Source organism: Lonchura striata, chromosome 4A, assembly GCF_050655825.1.
Source record: "Lonchura striata isolate lonStrDom1 chromosome 4A, ASM5065582v1, whole genome shotgun sequence".
NCBI lineage: Eukaryota > Metazoa > Chordata > Aves > Passeriformes > Estrildidae > Lonchura > Lonchura striata.
The window spans coordinates 5494710-5515576 of NC_140742.1; the positions used below are offsets into that span (position 1 = coordinate 5494710).

Genomic DNA, 20867 nt, shown 5'->3' on the forward strand with positions numbered 1-20867 from the left:
AGCCACCCAAAAATATCATCCTGAAGTTCCACAGCCACCAGACCATTCCTGCTGTTCCCAGCCTCGGGATGGGCACTCTGCCTCCTGCCCAGGGAGCCTGGAGTGCTGTCAGGAGAGGTTTGAGGGGAAAAGTGACAAGAAAAGGAAATAGGAACAGCAGGGAGTGAGCACTGAGGTGTTCAGGCCAACAGCCCAAGGAACAGAGAGAATCCACAGGGAATAAATCCCTGAAACTACTCCTCAGGATCCAGCTGTCCAGAGGTGCTCTTAGAAGTGCTGGCTAACATCAGTGCAGGAGAGGGATAAACAAACCCACAGGATCACGGTGGGAAAGTAAGAAATGTTTTCTGGGAGATTTGGAATTCACAAACCCCTCCTGTGAATTGTAGAGACTCAATACCTGGGAGAAAGGACCACAGTCCCTCCAGGCTTCCCGGGTGTGGATCAGTTCTGAGGACAGGGATTGCTGCATGGAAAACATCTCAACTCCAGCTGTGCCCAGATCCTGCTAACAGGAAGGAAAACCACCAAACTTCTACAGAATCCCACTGTCCCAGGGTAAGGAAGCACCATGGAGGTGACACAAAGTGCCAGCCATGCTTTGCTTTTCCATCCCAGTATTTCACCAGGCTTGGAACAAGTCCATCCACAGCTACCAGCCCACACTGGGCACTTCCAGAGCTTCCAGCTGTGATTCCTCACCCTGCTGCACACACCTGCTCTGTGCCAGCTCAGTCCTCTTCCCCCTCATTCAGGAATGGTGCCAGAGGGATTCAGTCTTGCCCCTTTCAGGGATTGTACTAGTGGGTTTTAAAGCACACTGACTACTTTGTCTTGGAATATGGCACCATTTGTTCCAGTTCTGTCCCTTGTGGGCTCCGTGACAGCATCTGGGGCTCACCCCTGGAAAAGCTCGGGATGAAGAGCAAGAGAATTTCACGGCCAGAGCCAGACAGCACAAAGAGAGTTTATTTTGCTTAAAATAGAGAGGAAAAAAAAAATAAATATATCCACCCACAATAAAAAGAGCAGTTTCCAAACCCATGGAGCTCCCCTTAGAGGCTGCCTCCACCTGGGAGGGCAGAGGGAGCCTGACCCTCATGGAGCTGCCCCTCCGAGCTCTGGGGCACCCCCCAACACAACCAGTGCCCCCAGTCTGACCTGGAATGCGCACCAAAGCAAGGGGTCTCGTGTCCCCCTGCCATCCTGTGCCCTGTCCACCCAGGGAATTCCTGCATGCTCCACCTATGTACACTCTATTCCCTTCTCCCTCTCCAGCTTGTTCTCCCAGGATCTCCAGGCCCTGCAGGCAGCCACAGCATCAGCCCATGTTGTGCCTGTTGCCGTAGCCCCGGGGGTGTGTGTCCTTCCAGTCGTCCCAGTCCCGAGCCTTCCGAAGAGCTTCCTCATCATCCTCCTCCTCCTCTGCCTCCTGCTGCTGCTTCTGCATCTCCTCATCACTTGCACCTGCTGGAGGGGAGGGACAGGGAGGAGCTCCAGGTTCTCCAAAGCCCTGCTGGGAGCTGGCCTTGCCAGACAGCAGGAGTGAGAACCTTGGAAGGGCTGGGTTGGAAGGGATCTTAAAAGCCCATCCAGTGCCACCAGGAACACCTTCCACTATCCCAGGTTGTTCCAAGCCCTGGCCAACCTGGCCTTGGACAGGCCAAACATAGTCTAACCCAGTTGTTTTCCTAGTAAAGCTTGGATTCTTCCATAGTCAGAGGTTTCTGCACACATCCTTGTTTGCCCATCCCCTCAAGAGACTTCTCAAATCCCCTGTTCCCATCTGTGTTCCATACCTGGAACCCTCTGTGGGGTGGACACAATTCCCTGCCTGCGGCGTTGCTCGTACCAGTCATCCACAGTCATGGTGGGCAGCCCGGGATAGCCAGCTCCAAACACCCTGCAGTGGGAAAAAACCAGCCAAAAGCAGGCAGTGAAACCCCCTGGAATGAGCAGGAACACAGGCAAGAGGCACAGGGCCATTCCATGATCCAATCTGTGCTAAGGATATAAGGATGTCACAAGGCAAGCTTGAGGGGTGACCCAATTGTGGCCTTCCCATGCCTGAGGGAAAGATGACAGGACACAGGGAATGGACAGGACACAGGGAATGGCTTCCCACTGCCAGAGGACAGGGATGGATGAGATACTGGGAAGGAATTCTGCCCTGTGAGGGTGGGGAGGCCCTGGCAGAGGGTGCCCAGAGCAGCTGTGGCTGCCCCTGGATCCCTGCAAGTGCCCAAGGCCAGTCTGGACAGGACTTGGAGCAACCTGGGATAGGGGAATGTGGCCCCAGGACACCCGTGGGAACTGAAGCAGATACATGGAAAGCTCAGCATAAATCATGTCCCAAGCATGACAGGAAATCTGGTTTCTTTCCCATTCTGTGCTTTAGGTGCCAAAATTCCTGCACAGATTTCAGGGTGCCACAAACTCAAGTGCAGACATGAAGGTACACCTGGATTCCTGCACTTGACAGAGTATTTTAGGCTTGATGTGACAGCACAGCCCCAAAGTGTGGCTGGATCGTCCCAATCCATACCTGGCCTGAGCAGCATCCCGGGTGAGGATGAAGGGTTTCACCACAGCTCTGGCTGGCCGGGAAGGGCCACGGGGACCTGCTGGAGCCTGGGGATGCAAACAACAGTCACCAGGGAATTGAGGGGATCAGAATTCCCCCTCTGCTTCCCATCCTGAAGTTACTAGAGGTTTTGCAGAGGAGAAATACCTCAGCTGTCAGAGCAACACCCCAGGATGGAGAATCCAGGCCTGAATTTGGTTTAAATCAGGAATTTCAACTGTGCCTGCACAGGAATCACTTCCTGTGCCTCTGAGCCACTTGCTGGGGTCAAAGCAGAGCTGCCAGGGCTGAGCTCAGAGCAGAGCAGGAAATGTTGTTTATTATTGCCCATCATTCCATGGCATCTCCAGGACACCTCAAAGGAGCTGAGTCCTGCAGTGCCAAAAAATGACCCTCCAAACCAGCCCTGCCAGGAGGCTGTGCCAGCACATCAGGAGCTGCTGTTCCCAGCAGACATCCCAGGTCACAGAAATCCTGGACACAACGTTCTGCACAGGGATGGCAGGTCTGTGGGGATGTCCTGTCATTCCAAATGGGCTGATAACACCTGGACACGCTGCAGACCAGGAGTGGAGGCTTGACAGAGACCACAAGGGTCTTATTTTAACTTCCAAACCCAACTGTTCTTCAGAATTAGGGGTCTGCAGAAAAGCCTTTGCACAGCCTAGCTCAGCTCTGACATTCCAAGCTGCAGCATTCCACAGGCTGGGATTGTGGGGAAAGCATGGCAGCAGAGCCCAGCCCAAAACTCAAAATTCAGAATGAAGGAAACCCCATCAGCTCCTGCTGCGATCGAGCTCAATTCCAACTGGGAAGTCACTGAATAGAACTCTGCCACTGAATTCCTCTGGGATTCATCCCCTCCCGGCCTGGATGCCAGGAGAGCTCCCTCACCTGCCTGGCTGCATCCCTGCTCTTCAGGATCACCAGCTCCTGGTCGATGCTCTCAATCTCCTCCAGGCTGGTGCCGATCCATTTCTGGATCTGGAGGATGTAAAATTCCCGGATCTGATCCTCATCCGCTGTCCCGCTCTCCACGGAGCTGCTCATGGAGGCCAGTTTGTTCTCCAGCTCCTTCTTCTGTTTGTATCTGGCTCAAACATGGCAAAATCACATCATGGAATCAATTTTCTCCAGCCCAGCCCAGGGACCTTTATCACCCTAAGAGGATCAATCAAATTTCATGGAAGTTGTGCTGGTTTCTGTTGGAATTTCAGTCTCTCCTGTCTGTTAAAAGCAGCTGTAAAATTACATTTAATTCAGAGAGGCCTCAATGATTTTGTTCTTCTCCTCAACATTGAGGAATCCTTGAAAATTGAAGCTTTGTTGGTAAAATTAGTCAAGACTGGGAACATCAGTCTCTTGGAGAAAGCAGGACTGAGAAAATCAATGGAATGGCTGGTTTGGGTTGATTCCATGTCACACAAACAGAATAAAATGCTTTCCCAACTTCTGCCTCAGGTGGTTTTGTGTGTGCAGGCAGTTTTTAAAATATAATTTTGGCTTTTTGGACTTCTTGACCTATTTAGGAATTAGTTATTAAAGGGAAAAATTCGGTATCTAATAAAATTCCAGGGTAATTTTATTTTTATTTTTTCAGGAATTAGCTATTAAAAGGGAAACTACTCCTATAAAGCACTTCCAAACTAAATCCTGTGTCCTCCTCCCCTCAGTTATTGTCACCTGAAGAATGAACAATAAGAGCCAAGAAACCTTTGGGAGCTGAGAGGACAAGGAGCATAAAAGAGTAATTCTAAAAAAGAAACCCTTCCCATTTAAAGTATAAATCATATTTTTCTATGCTTTTCTACAATTTAAGCAAGTCCAGACCAGTTTGGACCTTCCAGTGCTGCCACAATGAGCAACTCAATGGCCAGAATCCCAACCAAAGCACCAAAGGCACCCACCACCTTTTTTTCAAGCTCTAATGAACACACTGGGAGGAAAAATTTTGAAATGTTTGTGCTGCCAGCAGTGATTAAAGAACTAATTGTATGATTAATTATGAAAGATTAAAGAGCTAATTTTCAGTTTTTGAGCAGTTTTTCCTCAGAGACCAGAAACTGGAGTCACAAAGGCCCCTTCCCAACCCATTAAACAGCGAGCTGCATCTCTTAAAATGAGCATTTTAGGATCAAATTATTCCAACGCCCAGGGAAACATCTCTTCCCTGCCCAACCCTGCACTGCCTCCCCCTCCTCCCAGAGTGATTCCCAGAGCCCTTCCCGCTGCACGGAGCCCACCTTTCAATCTTGGCAGTCCTGCTCATGGCCATGGCCACCAGGTCGGGCTGGGCAGGGTCCCGGGGGGCTGAGGGGCTCCTGCTTTGCTCCTGGCTGGAGGTGCCGGGGGGCAGCTGGAAGGAGCCCAGCCCGTAGCTCCTGCAGAGCTTCAGGAAGCGCAGGAAGTGCTCCCGGGCCTTCTCCAGGTGCTCCCTCCTCCTGCTCAGCTCCACCTGCTTCAGCGTCAGGGCTCCCAGCAGCGCCGGCAGCAGCATGAACTTGAGATCGGCCGAGGGGATCTCCTCCAGCTCCTCGTTCTCACTGCCAGGAGAGAGGAAGGGGTTCCCAAAGGAATGGAGATGGGAAAGGGGTTGGAGTCATCCTGGGAGGGCTCAGAAAAGGAGGCTCAGGAGGGACCTTGTGGCTCTGCACAGCTCCTGACAGGAGGGGACAGGCAGGGAGGCTCTGCTCAGAGAACAAGGACAGGAGGAGAGGGAACGGCCTCAGGCTGTGCCAGGTTGGAGATCAGCAGGAATTTTTCCATGGAAAGGGCGGCCAGGCCTTGGAAGGGGCTGCCCAGAGAGGTTTGGAGTCCCCATCCCTGGAGGTGTCCAAGGAATGCCCGGATGTGGAGCTCAGAGCTCTGGTGGGGATCAGTCACGGATTGGACTCAATGATCTTTGTGAAAAACGCCAATCACTTGGTTTTTAAAATTTTAAAAGTTTAATAATAAAAAAATGGTTGTAAAAATAGTTATATAATTAGAGTAATAAAGTTTAGAGTTGGGGTGATTACAAGACAATAAAAAGCAAAGAATTACGGATGTCTGAATGCTCTCGGACACTAAGTCACAAAAAGTATGCCTTGTGAACAAAGGAATTGCCTTTAAAACAATACACTTGTTGCATATTCATATATCCTTTCTGGTTATGCATGTATTCTATTTAAAATAAGAAACTTTGCCTGTTGTATGTTAACTATTTATATTAATCTTTATGGTGTTATTGAGTCTGAGCAAGGCCTGAAGGAATTATTAGCTTCTTCTGATAAGAAGCCATAAATTCCTCTCCTTTGGAAGATTTAGCAGTTCCTCGAAGTGAGTATCTTATTCTTAAAAAAAAAAAAAAACAACAAAACTCCCCCTCACATACACACTTTTTATTTTAACTGCGAAAATCTTTATTAAAAGCACAACTAATCAATACAACATAATACATATAGTAACTATCTGCGTAAAGCCACATAATACGCATTTTTCACAGATCCTGGAGATCTTGTCCAAGCTCAGCGACTCTGGGATTCCGCCCTGCCCGGGGACCCTCCCTGGCCCCTCAGCCGCGTCCCCGGCGCTCACCTGAACAGCTCCAGCTGCGCCACCATGGCCTCCGCCCGCTGCAGCGCCTCCAGCCCCTGCCGCACCTTGTCCTGCACGGCCGGGGCTCCCGAGGAGGGCTCGGTGCTGGCCTCCAGCTCGTCCCACAGCCGCCGTCCCAACGCCAGCAGCTCCGCCAGCCGGGGGCCGCCCGCGCCCGCCTCCGCCATCATGGGCCGGGAACGGCGGCGCCGCCGCCACTTCCGGCGCGGTGCGGCGCGACCGTACCCGCCCCGGCCGCCATCTTGGGGAGGTCGCTGCCATAGGCTACAACGCGGCGTGACGCCATCTTGGGGAGGTCGCTGCCATAGGCTACAACGCGGCGTGACGCCATCTTGGGGAGGTCGCTGCCGCAGGGGCGCAGCGCGGGGCGGCGCCCTGGGCAGGGCACGGCCGGCGCCATCTTGGGGAGGGTGCGGCCACGGCGGCGCGGGGCCGCCATGCTGGGGAGGGCAGCTGAGGGGCACCGGCCCGGTGGGCGCCGTGATGGCCCCGCGCTCGCCCCGCGGCCGCGGAGCCTCCGGGATGCCGGCGGCGGGCGGGCACCGCGGGAAGCAGCGGCTCGGCGCGGCCGGCGGCGCTCGCAGGTCTCCAGTGCCCGCACGCTTTTCCCTGCCAGGACCTGCCAGGCGCACCGGCCAGCGCGGGTCCTGGCAGGGAGCGCTGGGGTGGAGGCTGGAAACTGGAAAAAAAAATGTGGATAATTAGATAAATTGGCAGAAAAGGTCCGTTTTCTCTCTGTATAAAAGGGGGACACAGTAGAGATCCTCGACAGTGCAGTACTGGGTGTCAATTTTTTTGTTGAAGCACAGCACCTTCCTATTCTCTATTTTTCCTACAGTACAAGTGAGACGTGCAACTTTTATTTTTCCTTCCTTTCTTTCTTTTTTTTTTTTTTTAAATTTTTTTTATTCTTCATTTATTTCACTCCTAAAATCTCTAAAATTCAACCAGGTATCAGGCAGGTTAGGGTTGAATCTGTGCTCTTAGGTGCAGATTATTTCCCTTAGAAATACAGGTGATTGACCTGTCTGGGAGCAAAGTATGGATGTAGCAACCACTGCTAATGCTCCTTACTCCTGAGTAATTCTAACTCAGCCTCTGAGGATGACTCAGTTTACGATTTACTCTGTTTTCTTCGTGCCTGTGTCAGACTGTGCAATGAATTATTACCCACGGAGCCCAGGAGTGCAGTGGGTCCTCCAAACCTGTCTGTCCCCATTTTGCTGGTGGGAGGATCTCCTGCATATTCCCAGTGGGACAGCAGCCCTGGGGTGGTTCAGGGCCATGTCAGAGGAGAGAGTCCCCAGGCTTCTTTCCTGCTGGAATGGCTGCCCAGCCTGGGAGAAATCAGATCCTTCCCTGTGGGGAGACCCTGGATTTCCCAGAGAAGCTGTGGCTGCCTCATCCCTGGAAGTGCCCAAGTCCAGGTTGGATGGGACTTGGAGCAACCTGGGATAGGAAAGGTGTCCCTGCCAATGGCAGAGGGTGGAACAAGATGGGCTTTAAGGTCCCTTCTACCAAACCATCCAAGAATTCCATGATTCCAGGGGATGGAGAGCTGCTTCCTCTCCAGACCCCCCACAGCCCCTGCCAGATCTGACTTACACCCAAAATTCCTCAGGCTGCAGCTGGTTCCCCCTCAGATCTTACGGCTCTTACTCACCCCTGTTTGTCCCTGTCCCTCAGCTGAAGATCCCCACACGGACAATCCCTGTTTTGCTTTGTCATCCTCAGAGCACCACGCCACTGCTGAACACCCAAGGGGACAAAGGAGAACAGAGAGGGAAGGGTTTTTCCTTAAATACAGGCGTTAACTCATGTGTGTGTCTTGTGGTGTGACGGTGCACGGACCAACCATCCCAAAGGTCACAGCAACATCCCCCAAATATTCCCAGCAGTGCAGGCTGGACAGGGCTTGGAGCACCCTGGGGTAGGAGAAGGTGCCCTGCTCATGCCAGGAGGTGGAACTGGCTGAGCTTTAAGGTCCCTTCGACCCAAACCATTCCAGGATTCCCTGATTGTGTGAGATGTCGACCCTCAGCTGAGCCCAGCCTGGGCTTTCTCCTGCTCCTGCCTCAGCTCTGTGAGCAGCACAAGGAAAAGCAAGTGCGGGTCCCCATCCACATTCCAGCGGGAGCAGCACTCCAGGCTGTGCAGAAGAAATGGCCCAACATATCCTTGAACTTTTGGAGTCATCCTCCCTCCAAAATACTTAATTACCAACGGTTTGTTGCTCGTATTATCCTCCTGGAATGAGTTATGTGGCATCCCTCAATGAATAAGGAAATAAAAAGAAAAATAAATAAATCAGCGTTTTAACAGCGAAATCAAAAGAACCCATGAAAATCACTCGCCTTCCTCCCGACTTCATTGTTTGCACAAGTTTGACCAGCAACAAATAACCACGTTCACACCAACGCTACTCCCTTAAAACCCCCGGGGACAAACACAGGGGTCATTTCCACCGCGCCCATCCCACGGCTCCCGGCTCCTGCGGGATGCTCCCAGCCCTGCAGGTCTCACATCCCCGCTAATTCCAGGTGTGAGCCGGATTCCAGCAGCTCCCACCGAGAGCGTTGTCACAGAGCTGTCACCCCCTGCCAGCCTGACCCTTTGCACCCTCCAGCTAATTCCGGCGCCTTCCCTTTTCCCGCAGGATTCCGGCAGCTCTGTGACCCCCTCCAGTCTTTTCCCAGCTCTTCCCTGTCGAGCTTGGAGTCAAGGAGGGAGAGGAGGAGTAGATTCTGCATATTCAGCACTTGACCCTGCCTTTTCCCAGGCAGAAATTCCAACGGGACCTCTCTAGGAGGGATCCCGACAGCTCCCCTGGGCATTCCTTGCTATTGTGGCTCCTCTCCTCTCCCCCAGGCGATGCGTGTTTGTAGTTACCAAATGCAAATCACACTTCCCACCCTCCTGGCTGGAGTTCTCACTCCACAAGACCCTTCCCGGTTTTTTTTCCCTCTCACCAGCTCGTTTTGCAATGCTCGGCGGAGTTCGCAGCCCCTCCCGGTGCCACCTCCCTGTGATGTGGGATGCGCTGGGAGGTGGATGGAGGGAAGGCATTGAAGCAATCCTGATTTAGTACCTGCAGCCCCCAGGACGCAGAAACAGCGGCTAATCTGCAGCCCGGCAGCTGAACGAAACTCCTTTTTCTGGGGAATGCCGGGCACTGACCCTTAATTTGCATTCTAAAGGAAAACTCGGGGTCGCTTTGGCCTTGGGCAGCTGCGGTTTTGCCGGCGCTCTCTCAAGGGAGGCGGCAGCAGGCAGAGCCAGTCAATGGCACATCAACAACTGATAAACGAGCTTAACTCGCTCCTGGCACTCCCCGACCGAGCCCAGCTTCCAACCCCTGCGTCCTCTCGAGCCACCTCCGATTCCTTCCTGCTCGCACAGAAACCTGGAGCACATTAAGGGGAGGGGATGTTTTACAAGAAAAGCTCATGCATTGATTCCGTGACCCAGCAGAGACCATTAAAAATGATGGAATGGATATGGAAATGAGTAATCCTCCAGCTGGGCTCGGGCTGAGCGCGGCCAACTCCAGTCAATGGGAACCAAAAATAAAACGGAGTTGCTGGAGCCGCCAGGCAATGCTGGGAACTGCTGGAATCCACCCGAGGATCCCTATCCCCTTTACCTGTCCTCCTGGTGCTGTGGAGTCCCTCCAGCACCTGTTTGGACTCATCCTTTCTGTCCAAAGGCTGCACCAGCAGGAATCTCATCCCATCCACGCGCTTGGCCAGATTCCGTGCTAAGGGAAATGTGGGAGCCCCCATCCCTGGCTCCCAACTCCTTGCTGCTCACACACACCCTTGGCTCATCCAGCCAACATTCCCAAGGATCAGAAAATAACCCTGGACTGCCACAGCTTCCAGCACCAGCCCTGAATCCCAGGCAGGCAGTTCCCAGGCAGACAGAGACCTGAGGAAGCAGGGGATAAAACAGGAGCAGAGGAAGGCAGGGATCTGTAATTAAAGGCAAATCTGGGCCAGTGAGAAGCTGAAAGAGTTGAAACTGAGCTGGTCCTCAGATATGTGAAAGGAAAAGTATATAGACATGGGGCTTTGTGGACACAAGGCTCTCCTTACAGCCTCTTTCTCTAGCACCAGCTTGGAAGGACATGGAGGGAAGATTGTCCTAGAGAACAAGGCACAGAGAGTTATAACATTTATTTAAAAATACACACCAGAATCCCACTTACAGGAAGTACAGAAAATAAAGGTTATTTCTTGCTTCCCCAAGACCCCGGAGTTGTGTCCACTCTCCAGGCCAGAATTCCAACACACCTGATTCCAAAGGGTGGAAGGAATGGGCTGAAGACCTCAGTGGGCCACAAGGAGGGGCAGGAAGGACAAGCCATGAGAATTTCATGTATTGAGTGTGCTCCCACCTCTGATATGGGGACAGAATTCACACTGATGCCATGGCTGGGTTGTTAACACACAGTCAGGGGTGGTTTGCCAGGCTGCCCAGTTTTGGCAGCCCCAGGAGCTCTCCTGTCCCTGATGTCTCTGCCACCAACAGGAGCAGCACCACCTCCGTGCATCCACCGGGATGCTGCAGAAGGCCCTGGAGCAGTGTTTTCCCCTGCATGAGCCCACAGCAGAATCCTGTTCCCAAAGGAGCTGCCCGTGGCCCCCTCACCCAAAGCAGCAGCATTCCATCCCTACAGCCTTCCCCCAGTGGATAACTCTACCCCCTTCCATCTATCACTCCTGGCTTTCAGGCTGCTGTCAGAATCCTCCTGCAAAGGGACAATGGCAGCCCAGGGTCCCCCCGTTCCCCCTGGAGAAAGGGGCCTGTGGAATGATCAATGGCTTTTCCCAGCTGGAGACAAAGTGCTGCCCACTGACCAGCTGCTCTTTGTCCTGCCCTGAAGTCTGGCTTGGAAGGGACCGAAGGCATCCCAAAATCTCTCAGTCTGAGGCTTTCCACGAGAGACCAGGCTTCCTGCACAGCTTCCTCCTGGCTGGGGGCATCCCTTGGGATGGGCTCCGGGTGTCCAGCCGTGCCTGGTGGGTTCCCCTGCTCATTTGCAGACGTGTCTCTCCAGGCGGCGCCGGCAGCGCCTGCACACCACGGAGCAGCACCAGCGGTAGCGGCAGTGGCAGCGCTCCTGCACCTCCTCCGTGTAGGTGTTGTAGCCACGGCCACAGCACAGCAGGTCACAGCTGTCACTGCCCACCGAGCTCCTGTTGCACGGCCTGCGGGGAGAGGTGGCACCTGGGGAGCTGCCTCCCCCAGAGCTGGTGGGCAGCAGGATCATGGAGTAATGGGTTGGATGGAGCTTAAAGATCACCCTGTGCCACCCCTGCCATGGGCAGCGACACCTTCCACCAGCCCAGGTTGCTCCAAGCCCTTGTCCAACCTGGCCTTGGGCACTTCCAGGGATCCAGGGGCAGCCACAACTTCTCTGGGCATCCTATGCCACGGCCTCCCCATCCTCACAGCCAGGAATTCCTTCCCAATATCCCAACTAACCCTGTCAGTGGAAAGCCATTTCCTGTGTCCTGTCCCTCCATCCCTTGTTCCATGTCCCTCTCTATCTCTCTTTATGCCCTGGAAGGGGCTCTGGGGGTCACCCTGGAGCCTTCTCCTCCCCAGGTGAGCAACCCCAGCTCTCCCAGCCTGGCTCCAGCCCTGGGAGCATCTCCATGAGCACACATGGACTTGCTGAACAAGTTCCTGCCCCTCTTGTGTTGGGGTCCCCCGACCTGGACACAGCAGTGCAGGAGGAGTCTCACAAAACAGGGATTCAGGGATCTGCTGCAAGCCCACCCCAGCCCATCCCCATCAGCTTCCTAGGACACTCAAACCCAGCGGAACAGGCACTCCAGAATCAGAGGCTGAGCTCTTCCTACCTGTCCTGTGTCCCCAGAGAGCCCAGCTGGGGGTTTGGGGTGCAGTAGTCAGGAGAGTTGATGAGATAAACCAGATCCATCTCTGTCACTGGCCTGGCATCCCCCTCCTTGGGGATCAGCTGCTTCCTGGACCCCACGAGCCGATGGGTGACCTTGAGGGCTGCCAGGTACCTGGATTTGAGGTCAGAGGCAATTTCACCCAGGTCTGGCAGGCCTTTCCAGCAGGTTTTCACTGAGCAGGAGCCTGAAACCCCGTGGCATTTGCACCTGGTATCCAGGGAGTCACTGAGCACCTGCAGGGAAACAGGTGAGTTTGCTCCCTCCTGGCACTGCCCCAGGGATTGGCTCCCAAGGGCAGTCCCATGGGAGTGTCAAGGCATGAGCAGAGTATAATGGGGCAAGCAGGGGCTCAGGCCTGCTTCAGTCCCTTCTGGTAAGAGCCTGATCCTTGGGGAACTTCCCAGGGGAGCTGGCAGCAGGGCTGGAGGCTTCCCAAGCCTCTCCTGGGGAACAGGAGTGGATGGAAGCACAAAACCAGATGGGTTGGGGAGCCCAGCTGGAGTGGGGCAGGACTGGCTCTGTTTCCAGTGAGCTGGAAGTACTGGTGTGAAATATCAGCTAACTGGGAATACTGGTGTGAAGTGTCAGATGTGCCCACGGGATGTCTGGGGGTGGGCAGCAGTGTGGGTGAGAGGGTGTCTGCTAACACCCTTTTTAACCATTTTGTTGCCTCCTGATGTTCAGAACATCCCGAAAATCTGGCTGGCATCTGCTGCCTTACATTAGGGATCTCTGCCCCTGCTGTGAGGGGTGCTGGGCTCCATCTCCCCCAGGGGCCTGGACCCACTGTGTCACCCCTGGGTAGTCCTGGGGAAGGCTCAGCCCCACTGTGTCAGTGCCAGGGGGCTCATACACCCCATCCCGGAGTGCAGCATTCCTGGTGGGCTCCATATCCCTCATCCCAACCTGCAGCATTCCTGGTGGGCTCCATATCCCTCATCCCAACCTGCAGCATTCCTGGTGGGCTCCATATCCCCCATCCCAACCTGCAGCAGCCCTGGTGAGCTCCGTATCCCTCATCCAAACCTGCAGCAGCCCTCGTGAGCTCTGTATCCCCCATCCCAACCTGCAGCAGCCCTGGTGAGCTCCATATCCCCCATCCCAGAGTCCAGCATTCCTGGTGAGCTCCGTATCCCTCATCCCAACCTGCAGCAGCCCTGGTGGGCTCCATAGCCATCATCCCAACCCGCAGCAGCCCTGGTGGGCTCTGTATCCCCCATCCCAACCTGCAGCAGCCCTGGTGGGTTCCAAATCCCTCATCCCAACCTGCAGCAGCCCTGGTGAGCTCTGTATCCCCCATCCCAACCTGCAGCAGCCCTGGTGAGCTCTGTATCCCCCCTCCCAACCTGCAGACCCGGGGCTCCCGCACCCACCGCCCGTCCCACGGCCCCGTTGTGCCGGTTCACGGCCCGGAGCCCGGGCGTGCTGCCGGTGCCGGCTCTGGCGGAGCCGTCGGCGAAGGCGGCTCCGAGCTGGAGGCCGTGGCTCAGGTTGTCGCCGCAGCCGCCCCAGCGGGAGCCGGGCACGGGGGGCTCGGAGGGGCCGGGGCCGCAGGAGCACAGCGGGATTTCTCCGGAGGCGCAGGAGCGGGCGATGCCCTGCGCCACGGCCGCCGCTGCCAGGGCGTGCACGAAGGCGGCTTCCCGTGTTCCTGCAGAGAAAACAGGGATAATTCCTTCCTCCCTGCCCGGCCAGACTCTTCCTCGCACAGTGCAAGGAGTTTCTGTATTTCGCCTTGCAGCGGGATAACGCCAAGGCTTCTCCATTTTTGTGTTTTAACCCGCGGCCCCTGTGTTACACTGCCTGGATCCCCACCTCTTCCCCTGCTTTTTTGGGAGCCTCTGGCAGCCGTTTGAAATGGAAGTTAGTGTCTGTCACCTCCCCTAGACGGAACTTGCACAGGAGGATTAACACCATGTAAAAGCAGGACATTTACCCCAAAAAGCAGAATGGGATGCTCCCGGGGGGCAGAGCGGGAGCAGCGGCTGGGCGGGGGGAGCATCCCTTACCTGTGAGCAGGTCGGGGCCGAAGCTGGGGGCGCGCTGGATGGAGGAGCAGTTCCACCTCATGTCGGCAAAGCTCTGCTGGCACAGCTGCTGCGTCCGGCGGGCAGCCAGGACCATGCTGGGCATCAGCTCCAGGTGCCGGCGGCAGAGCTGCAGCTGCTCCGGCAGCAGCAGCCGGCAGTGCTGGCTCTCGTTCCAGGCCACCCCGCTGCCCGCCAGCCCGCTGTGGGGAGAGGTGGGGGTCACTGGGGGGGCCACAGAGCCCCGAGGGACCGCCAAGAGGGGCCCTGGAAGGAGAGATTCCCGACTCACAGCCACTGGATGGCTGCGGAGAGCCCCAGCTGGCACAGCAGCGCGGTGGCAGCGGCGGCGGGGCGGCCCATGGCCGGAGTGGGGCTGGGATGGGGCTGGGATGGGGACTGGGATGGAGACTGGGAGCTGGGATGGGGCTGGGAGATGGGATGGGGCTGGGATGGAGACTGGGAGCTGGGATGGGGCTGGGACAGGCTCTGCGAGCAGGGCTGGGGCTGGGATGGGGAATAGGAGCTGGGATGGGGCTGGGATGGGGCTGGGACAGGCTCTGTGAGCAAGGCTGGGGCTGGGATGGGGACTGGGATGGGGACGGGGAGCTGGGATGGGGACTGGGAGCTGGAATGGAGCTGGGACAGGCTCTGTGAGCAGGGCTGGGGCTGGGATGGGGACTAGGAGCTGGGATGGAGCTGGGATGGGGCTGGGATGGGGCTGGGATGGGGCTGGGATGGGGCTGGGACAGGCTCTGCGAGCAGGGCTGGGGCCGCTCAGCCCCACCACCCCTTTTCTAGCAGCGGGTCCTGCCCCCCGGGGAGGGGAACAAAGGCGGATTCGGTGCCGTTCGCAGGGTTAGGGACAAGGAGGGGCTGCAGGGAGCACCAGCTGCCAGCAGCAGTGACCGTCCCCAAACTGCACCTGGGAGGGGGCTGGGGGATGAGCCGCTGCGGGATGCTCCCCCAGCACCACCAAGGCCACACTGAACACGTCCCCAAGGTGCCACATCCACATGGATTTTAAATCCCTGCAGGGGTTTGACTCCACCACTGCCCTGCGTGTCCTTTCCATGAGAAATTTTCCCTAATATCCAACCAAACCTCCCCTGGCACAGCTGGAAGCTCTGTCCTGTCCCGTGTCCCCTGGGAACAGAGCCTGACCCGCTGGCTGCACCCTCCTTTAGGGTCAGCACAGGCTCATAATTCATAATTTCTGTTTCTTTCTCTGCCATGGCAGGGCACCAGGGCTGGCTCGTGCCTGTCACAAGGTGCATTTCTTGGGATCTCTCTCTCCTACAAGTACAAAACCAAAAGTGCTGCTTGGAGCCTGTGAGGAACCAGGTGGGCTGGGATTTTCCCGCAGTGGGACGTGACATTTGACACAAGCCCAGCTGACCTCAGGGTTTGGAAAGGGTGACAGGTTGAAACCCACTTTTTAGGCTTTCACTTTCTCCCTGGCTGTGCTGCTTCCTCTCTTTCTGGAAGGTGTTTTTCCTTGACAGAACCAAACTGGGGGCTGGTTGTCATCCCTTGTGACCTCTCACCTTGACAGGACATGCCTGGGCGGGTGATTATTGTCCCCTTGTGACCTTCCTTTGACTTGGGATCATGTGCATTGAAATCAGGTCACAGCTTGAGTCATTGTCCTTCCCTTGGGATGCAAAGGCCGTGACCCATTGTGCTGGAGCCCTTGAGGAGGGGTCCCAGGTCACTCCCGAATCCCCCACCAAGTTACAAAGGGAATGGCTAAAGGGCAGAGAGAAAAGGAGCAACACAGGGATGACCCCTAAACACCAAACCCGATGTTTTGGATCCTGGCCCTTGTGGTTCCCAGCTCAACTCCTCCTCAGGGCGTGGATGGTGTCTTGTTTTGGGACCTGGAGGATCTCCAGGGGGTTGTCAGGACAACGCTGGGGTTGGATGGCAGCTGGGAAGGCACCTGAGTTCCCAGGGGGTTCCGAAGGTGTTAGAATGGTCAGGAAGAGCTGCTGAGAGCAGGAATGCAGAGAGGAACCACTCCAGCATGGGCTGGCAGGAGGGAATTCCCCTCACAGGTGATGGGAGCTGTGACCAGCAGCAGGACAGGGGGGCTGAGTCCCACCCCATCCCTTCCGTGGGGATGGGAGCTCACCCTGGGAGCCGGGCAATGGAAGGAAGCAGCGCCAGCAGAGGGAACCGTGCACCGATGTCACACGCTGCCAACCTCCCACCAGAGGTATTTTTACCAATCCCTCTTCACAGGAAAGTTTTGCAATGACCGAGTAGTAGGAAAAACACAAACCCTTCCTTTTAAAGCAAAGCCAGCCCTCCTTTGAACGTCAATTCCTCTTTTTAGCTCAATCCTTGGAACAAGCAGAGGGTGAGTGCTAAAAATACCCCTTCCTTCCCCTTCCAAGCTGGGCTGGCGGGGGGCAGGAGGGGATTCCCAGCCCAGGGGAGGCTTCCCTTCCCCAGCTGGGGCTTCACTGCTGGGGGGAGACCAAAGGAGCCGGGAGAACATTGGGAAAGGTCCCGTCCCCCTGCCTGGTGTGGCCACCCCGGGGACACAGGGGACAGCTCCAGGAGGGGCTAAAGGGGCAGAGCTGGTGCTGGCTCAGAGCTCCTGGGATGAGGCTTTAGTGGAGGAACAGCAAAGAGCTGTCCTGGAGGGCCAAAGGTTGGTGTCCCTCCCTGCTGGGCCCCAGGGGCCAAAGCAAACAGCCGCGAGTGGATCCTGACCCCTGTGAGCACGCGGGGTCCCCATGCGCTGTCCCAGCTCCCGATGTCCCTGACGCCCAGGTCCAGCAGGGGCAGGTCCAGGGACCTTCCAGGGGTTTCCCTGCCATCAAAGTGTCCCCTCAGGCCCCGCTGACCTCGGCTCCCCACCCCAGCCTCACCTACCCCTGCGAGGAGCCACATCCCTTCACGTGGGGCCGTGCCACTGCGGTGGCGGTGACGCGGGGGGTGGTGGCACCTGGTCCAGTGGCACTGACGCTCCGTGAGATTCCTGCTGCTGCTGGACGCTGGCAGCATCCTGTCCCCTCTGGAGGCTGGGGTCAGTGGGATGGTCACCCTGGGTGGCAGGAGCCCAGCATTCCTTCAGGGAAACCATCCCCTTCCTCTTTCCAGAGAGCAGGCTGGGGGTGGCAGGCACCTGATCCTGCAGAGCCACCTCCCAGTGTCACGTCCCCACAGCGTCCCAAACCCAAACTGATAAGGACGATAGGGAGTCATTTCACCCAGCTGAAGGGACATCCCCTTCCAGAGGGCTGCTGGAGGTACCGTTTCTTTCATTTTCCCTCCTGTTGCTGCAGCTCCCATTCCCAAATCCTTCTGATCTCATCCAGGCCCATCCTCGTGCCGTGTTCTGGCTGCCTGGGATGTGCTCCTGGGAGCAGGGACAGCAGGGTCTGCGTGGGGGCACAACACAGGGTGACACTTCCCTGTGCCCTCGGCAGTGTCCCCGTGCGGGCACAGCTGGGAGGGAGGATCCAGCTGCAGAACATCTGGCACATCTGTCCCGGGGAGGTGACACTGCAGAGGCAGGAGGGACCCGGGGGGACACGTCCCTCATCTGCCACACCCCGAGGCGCCTCAGGATGGAGGTCCCAGTCCGGCCAGAGCCCCTGGGGAGGAGGAAAAGTGTCATGAACAACACGCCCGGGCTCCCCCGCGGGCTGGGCAGAGCTGCCAGGGGAGCTGTGCCAGTCACGGAGCCGCTGTGGCACGGAGGGATAATGGGAAGCAGCCCTACGGATGGGAGGGACACAGGGCAGTGTCCTGGAGGTGCCACCAGCCTCTTGTCCCATCCCAAAGCCACGGAGAAAGCGCCACATTCACCAGGAGCACATCCCAGGCAGCCAGAACACGGCACGAGGATGGGCCTGGATGAGATCAGAAGGATTTGGGAATGGGAGCTGCAGCAATAGCAGGGAAAATGAAAGAAATGGTACCTCCTGCAGCCCTCTGGAAGGGGATGTACCTTCAGCTGGGTGAAATGACTCCTTATCGTCCTTATCTTATCAGGACTGGGGAGATTTAGGTTAATTTGGGCTCTGTCTGAACACAGAGGAGGAGAAATGCTCTCCTCTCCTTGCTCTGCCCAGATGGGATTGGCTGAGGAGGGATATCTGCCAGGCACTTCCCAGGATATCCTGCAGCAGATGAAGCTCTGCTTCATGAAAAAAATACAAAAAAAAAAAAAGAGGGAAAAGGGAAAAAGTAATAAGAAAAAGGGGAAAAGCGAAACTGCTGTAATTTTAAGCGAGTTGAGGGAAGGTAATTTCCACCTGGGTTAGTGAAACAGCTCGGTGGAAATTTTTGATAAAAATCTATTCTTCTTAGAAAATGCAGATCCAGGGAAATGTGGAGGCTTTCCACTGGAAAGAATGAGTTCTGCTGGATTTCTCAACCAGTTCTCTAGAAAATTTGTCAATGGTCACAACATTTTAATCACTGCTGCTTTTTTTGTCAGACCAAAATTTACACTCCTGCCGCCTCCCAGCCTGACAAGAAAATGCAACATTTTTGGCATGGCCACTTTATTTGTTCAAAATTTAATATTCTACAGATCTTTTGCCCTCCTCTGGATCAAGAAAACACTGGAAATGCCAAGACATGCCTGGGATAGGGAAACAATTTCCTCTAAGGCACGGGAAGCTCCGGATGAGGAGCAATGCAAAACTCAGCACAGAGCCTGGGTTTCTCTTGGCCTTGTGCTGGTTCTGGGGACACAAACGTGGTTTGGTGCCATCTCATTGTCCCCTGGGCCAGCACAGGCTCACCTCATGTCCTGCTCCTGGCCAAGCTGTTCCTGGGGCTGGAAGAAGGGGACATTGCCCTCAGATTCAATTCTTGGCAAATCCACGAGAGCACAACCTGGAATCCCCTTCTCCTTTGAGGCAGGAGAGCACACAGACATCAGTCATGGTGATAACCCAACAGCATTGCCCTGGCTCATTTTCCACACCTTCACAGCCCCTCCTCAGCCTGGGAAGTTCTCCCTCTTCCCCCCTTACCCTGGGCTTTACAGAATCCTTAGGGTTGGAAAAAACCCTCTGAGATCAAGTCCAGTTATTCAGGAGCTTTTTCCGTGGGGTAAAACCAGCCCCAGGATTCTCCCCCCTCTATTTTTAATGCGTTTTTCAGCAGATTCTTCGATCCCCAGAGAAACTTCAGCATCAGCAGCTGCTGTCCCCAAGTGCCACTGCCCTGAAGGGGTCAAGCCCTGCCAGCTGCTGCTCGGCGGGGACACTGGATAAACAGGGCTGGGGACACTCAGGATGCCCGAGGCAGCGCCTGGCACCGAGTGCCCTGAGCACCCGGCCGTGTCCCCGCCCGTCCCCAGCTCCCAGCTAAGCCAGGGAGCCGCTGTGGGAGCGCAGCACAAAGCCAGGACATCTCCTGGTGATGGGAGCACAGCCTGGGAAGGGGCTAAACCAGGAGCAGAGGCCACGAAAATGCACCAGAAACACCCGGTGAAGGCACCTGGGGCCGTGAAGTGTCCCTGCAATGTCACCCAGCGCTGGGGCGGGAGGCTGGCCCGGCACTGGGATGTGCTGAGCTCACCCACCTTGCTGAGCACTGGAAAAGCAAATCCTGCCCTGGGGACAGTCTGAACTCACCTGGGGACACTGGGGAAGCAGGTCCCTGCCCTAGGGAGCTCAGGTGCCACCCAAGGATGGGGGACAGTGCTGGGGAGAAGCCCCAGCAGCTCCTGGGACACTCCATGCCCAGAGCCCAGCTGGCTGTGGCTCCCCAGGGACAGCACCGGGATGGGAGGGGACAAAGGTGGATGTGGCACTGGGGCTTTTGTGAGCTGTGGGACACAGGAACAGGAGCTCCAAGGGGAAGGGGTGTGTGGGAGCAGGAGATCCAGCAAACAGCAGCCCTGACAGGAGGCTGGGTTCCCTCCTGTCCCCAAGGTCCTGCAGGGTGGTGACACACAGTGACAGGCTTCCCTGCCATGGACACTCGCTGTGACAGGGCACAGAGCTCTGCAGAGGGAAACTGAGGCAGGGGTGGAAATGTGGGGGCCACCAAAGTCACCAGGGGTCCTGGAGCTGTATTCCCAGCAAAGGACAGGGAGCTGAAGCCCTGACATATTTTACACCAAAAATGCCCTTTCTCCTTCCCAGTAAAACCATTATAAGCTTCAAAGAAAAAAAAAAAAAAAAAAAAAGGAACAAAATTAAGCAATTGGGATTTTAAGTAACTTCCAAGCCCTTTTGCTCCCACAGCTCCAACCCACCAGGTGTGTGGAGGTGACTGGGCCCAGCTGGGGATTTCCAAGGTGGAACCAAATGGATGTGAAATGTTACAGGTTTCACTGCAGCCTCAGTTTTATATTTCCTGGAGCTGGCCCAGCCCTTCAGGTGCTCCCACTCTGCCCTGGGGACCTGGGCAGGTCATCCAAGAGAGAGATGGACAGCACCACACAGTGACAGTCCCACTCAACATCTCCTGCTGCCTTGCTGAGCTGGGGTCTGAGCCCCTGGGTCATCCCTGGCTTTGGGGGGTGCTCAGAGGGTGCCAAATCCATCCAGGACCATGACTTGGGCAGCACTTACCTCGTGCTGGGACCAGCTCTCTCTGCCACTGTCACCTCGGAGGTCCTGGCACTGAGGGTGGGACATTTTGTGCCAGCCCGGGACAGCACAGACCCCCACTTCTCCCATTCCCACTATCCCAGTGGGTGAGGACAGCGTGGAATTCCTCCCAGCATCTGCAGCAAGGAAAGGCAGCAGAGAG

The 20867-nt window shown here is 56.0% G+C and overlaps 2 protein-coding genes across 4 annotated transcripts; both read right to left on the minus strand.

Moving 5' to 3' along the window:
- Positions 1-947: 947 nt before the first annotated feature.
- On the minus strand, positions 948-6356 carry IGBP1 (immunoglobulin binding protein 1). 2 transcript variants are annotated; one of them, XM_021537731.3, is made up of 6 exons: positions 6161-6356; positions 4828-5127; positions 3479-3674; positions 2546-2631; positions 1800-1903; positions 948-1467 (listed from the first exon to the last, which is right to left on the minus strand). In XM_021537731.3, the coding sequence occupies exons 1-6, from the start codon at positions 6349-6351 to the stop codon at positions 1322-1324; spliced, it is 1023 nt and encodes a 340-aa protein (XP_021393406.3). In that variant the 5' UTR covers positions 6352-6356; the 3' UTR covers positions 948-1321. The 2 variants fall into 2 exon arrangements, with proteins under 2 accessions (XP_021393406.3, XP_021393405.3); XM_021537730.3 differs by having other exon boundaries at positions 948-1470.
- Positions 6357-10339: 3983 nt separating this feature from the next.
- On the minus strand, positions 10340-20819 carry LOC110474380 (protein Wnt-11b-2). Of its 2 annotated transcripts, none has more exons than XM_021537750.3 (5): positions 14428-14498; positions 14118-14338; positions 13482-13759; positions 12049-12341; positions 10340-11391 (listed from the first exon to the last, which is right to left on the minus strand). In XM_021537750.3, the coding sequence occupies exons 1-5, from the start codon at positions 14496-14498 to the stop codon at positions 11217-11219; spliced, it is 1038 nt and encodes a 345-aa protein (XP_021393425.1). In that variant the 3' UTR covers positions 10340-11216. The 2 variants fall into 2 exon arrangements, with proteins under 2 accessions (XP_021393425.1, XP_085426743.1); XM_085570617.1 differs by lacking the exon at positions 14428-14498 and adding an exon at positions 20687-20819 and having other exon boundaries at positions 10342-11391.
- Between the last annotated feature and the right edge of the window lie 48 nt (positions 20820-20867).

What these genes read in the sequence shown, in the direction of transcription:
- IGBP1 (XM_021537730.3), bottom strand. Translation starts at nt 6,351, where the DNA reads ATGATGGCGGAGGCGGGCGCGGGCGGCCCCCGGCTGGCGGAGCTGCTG. An exon ending in GCGCAGCTGGAGCTGTTCAG is followed by an intron (nt 5,128 to 6,160) that starts GTGAGCGCCGGG and finishes CTCTCCTGGCAG; the next exon opens with TGAGAACGAGGAGCTGGAGG. An exon ending in CGGGATGCTGCTCAGGCCAG is followed by an intron (nt 1,904 to 2,545) that starts GTATGGATTGGG and finishes TTCCCACTGCAG; the next exon opens with GGTGTTTGGAGCTGGCTATC.
- LOC110474380 (XM_021537750.3), bottom strand. Translation starts at nt 14,498, where the DNA reads ATGGGCCGCCCCGCCGCCGCTGCCACCGCGCTGCTGTGCCAGCTGGGG. An exon ending in TCCGCAGCCATCCAGTGGCT is followed by an intron (nt 14,339 to 14,427) that starts GTGAGTCGGGAA and finishes CTCTCCCCACAG; the next exon opens with CGGGCTGGCGGGCAGCGGGG. An exon ending in ACGGGGCCGTGGGACGGGCG is followed by an intron (nt 12,342 to 13,481) that starts GTGGGTGCGGGA and finishes GTTTCCCTGCAG; the next exon opens with GTGCTCAGTGACTCCCTGGA.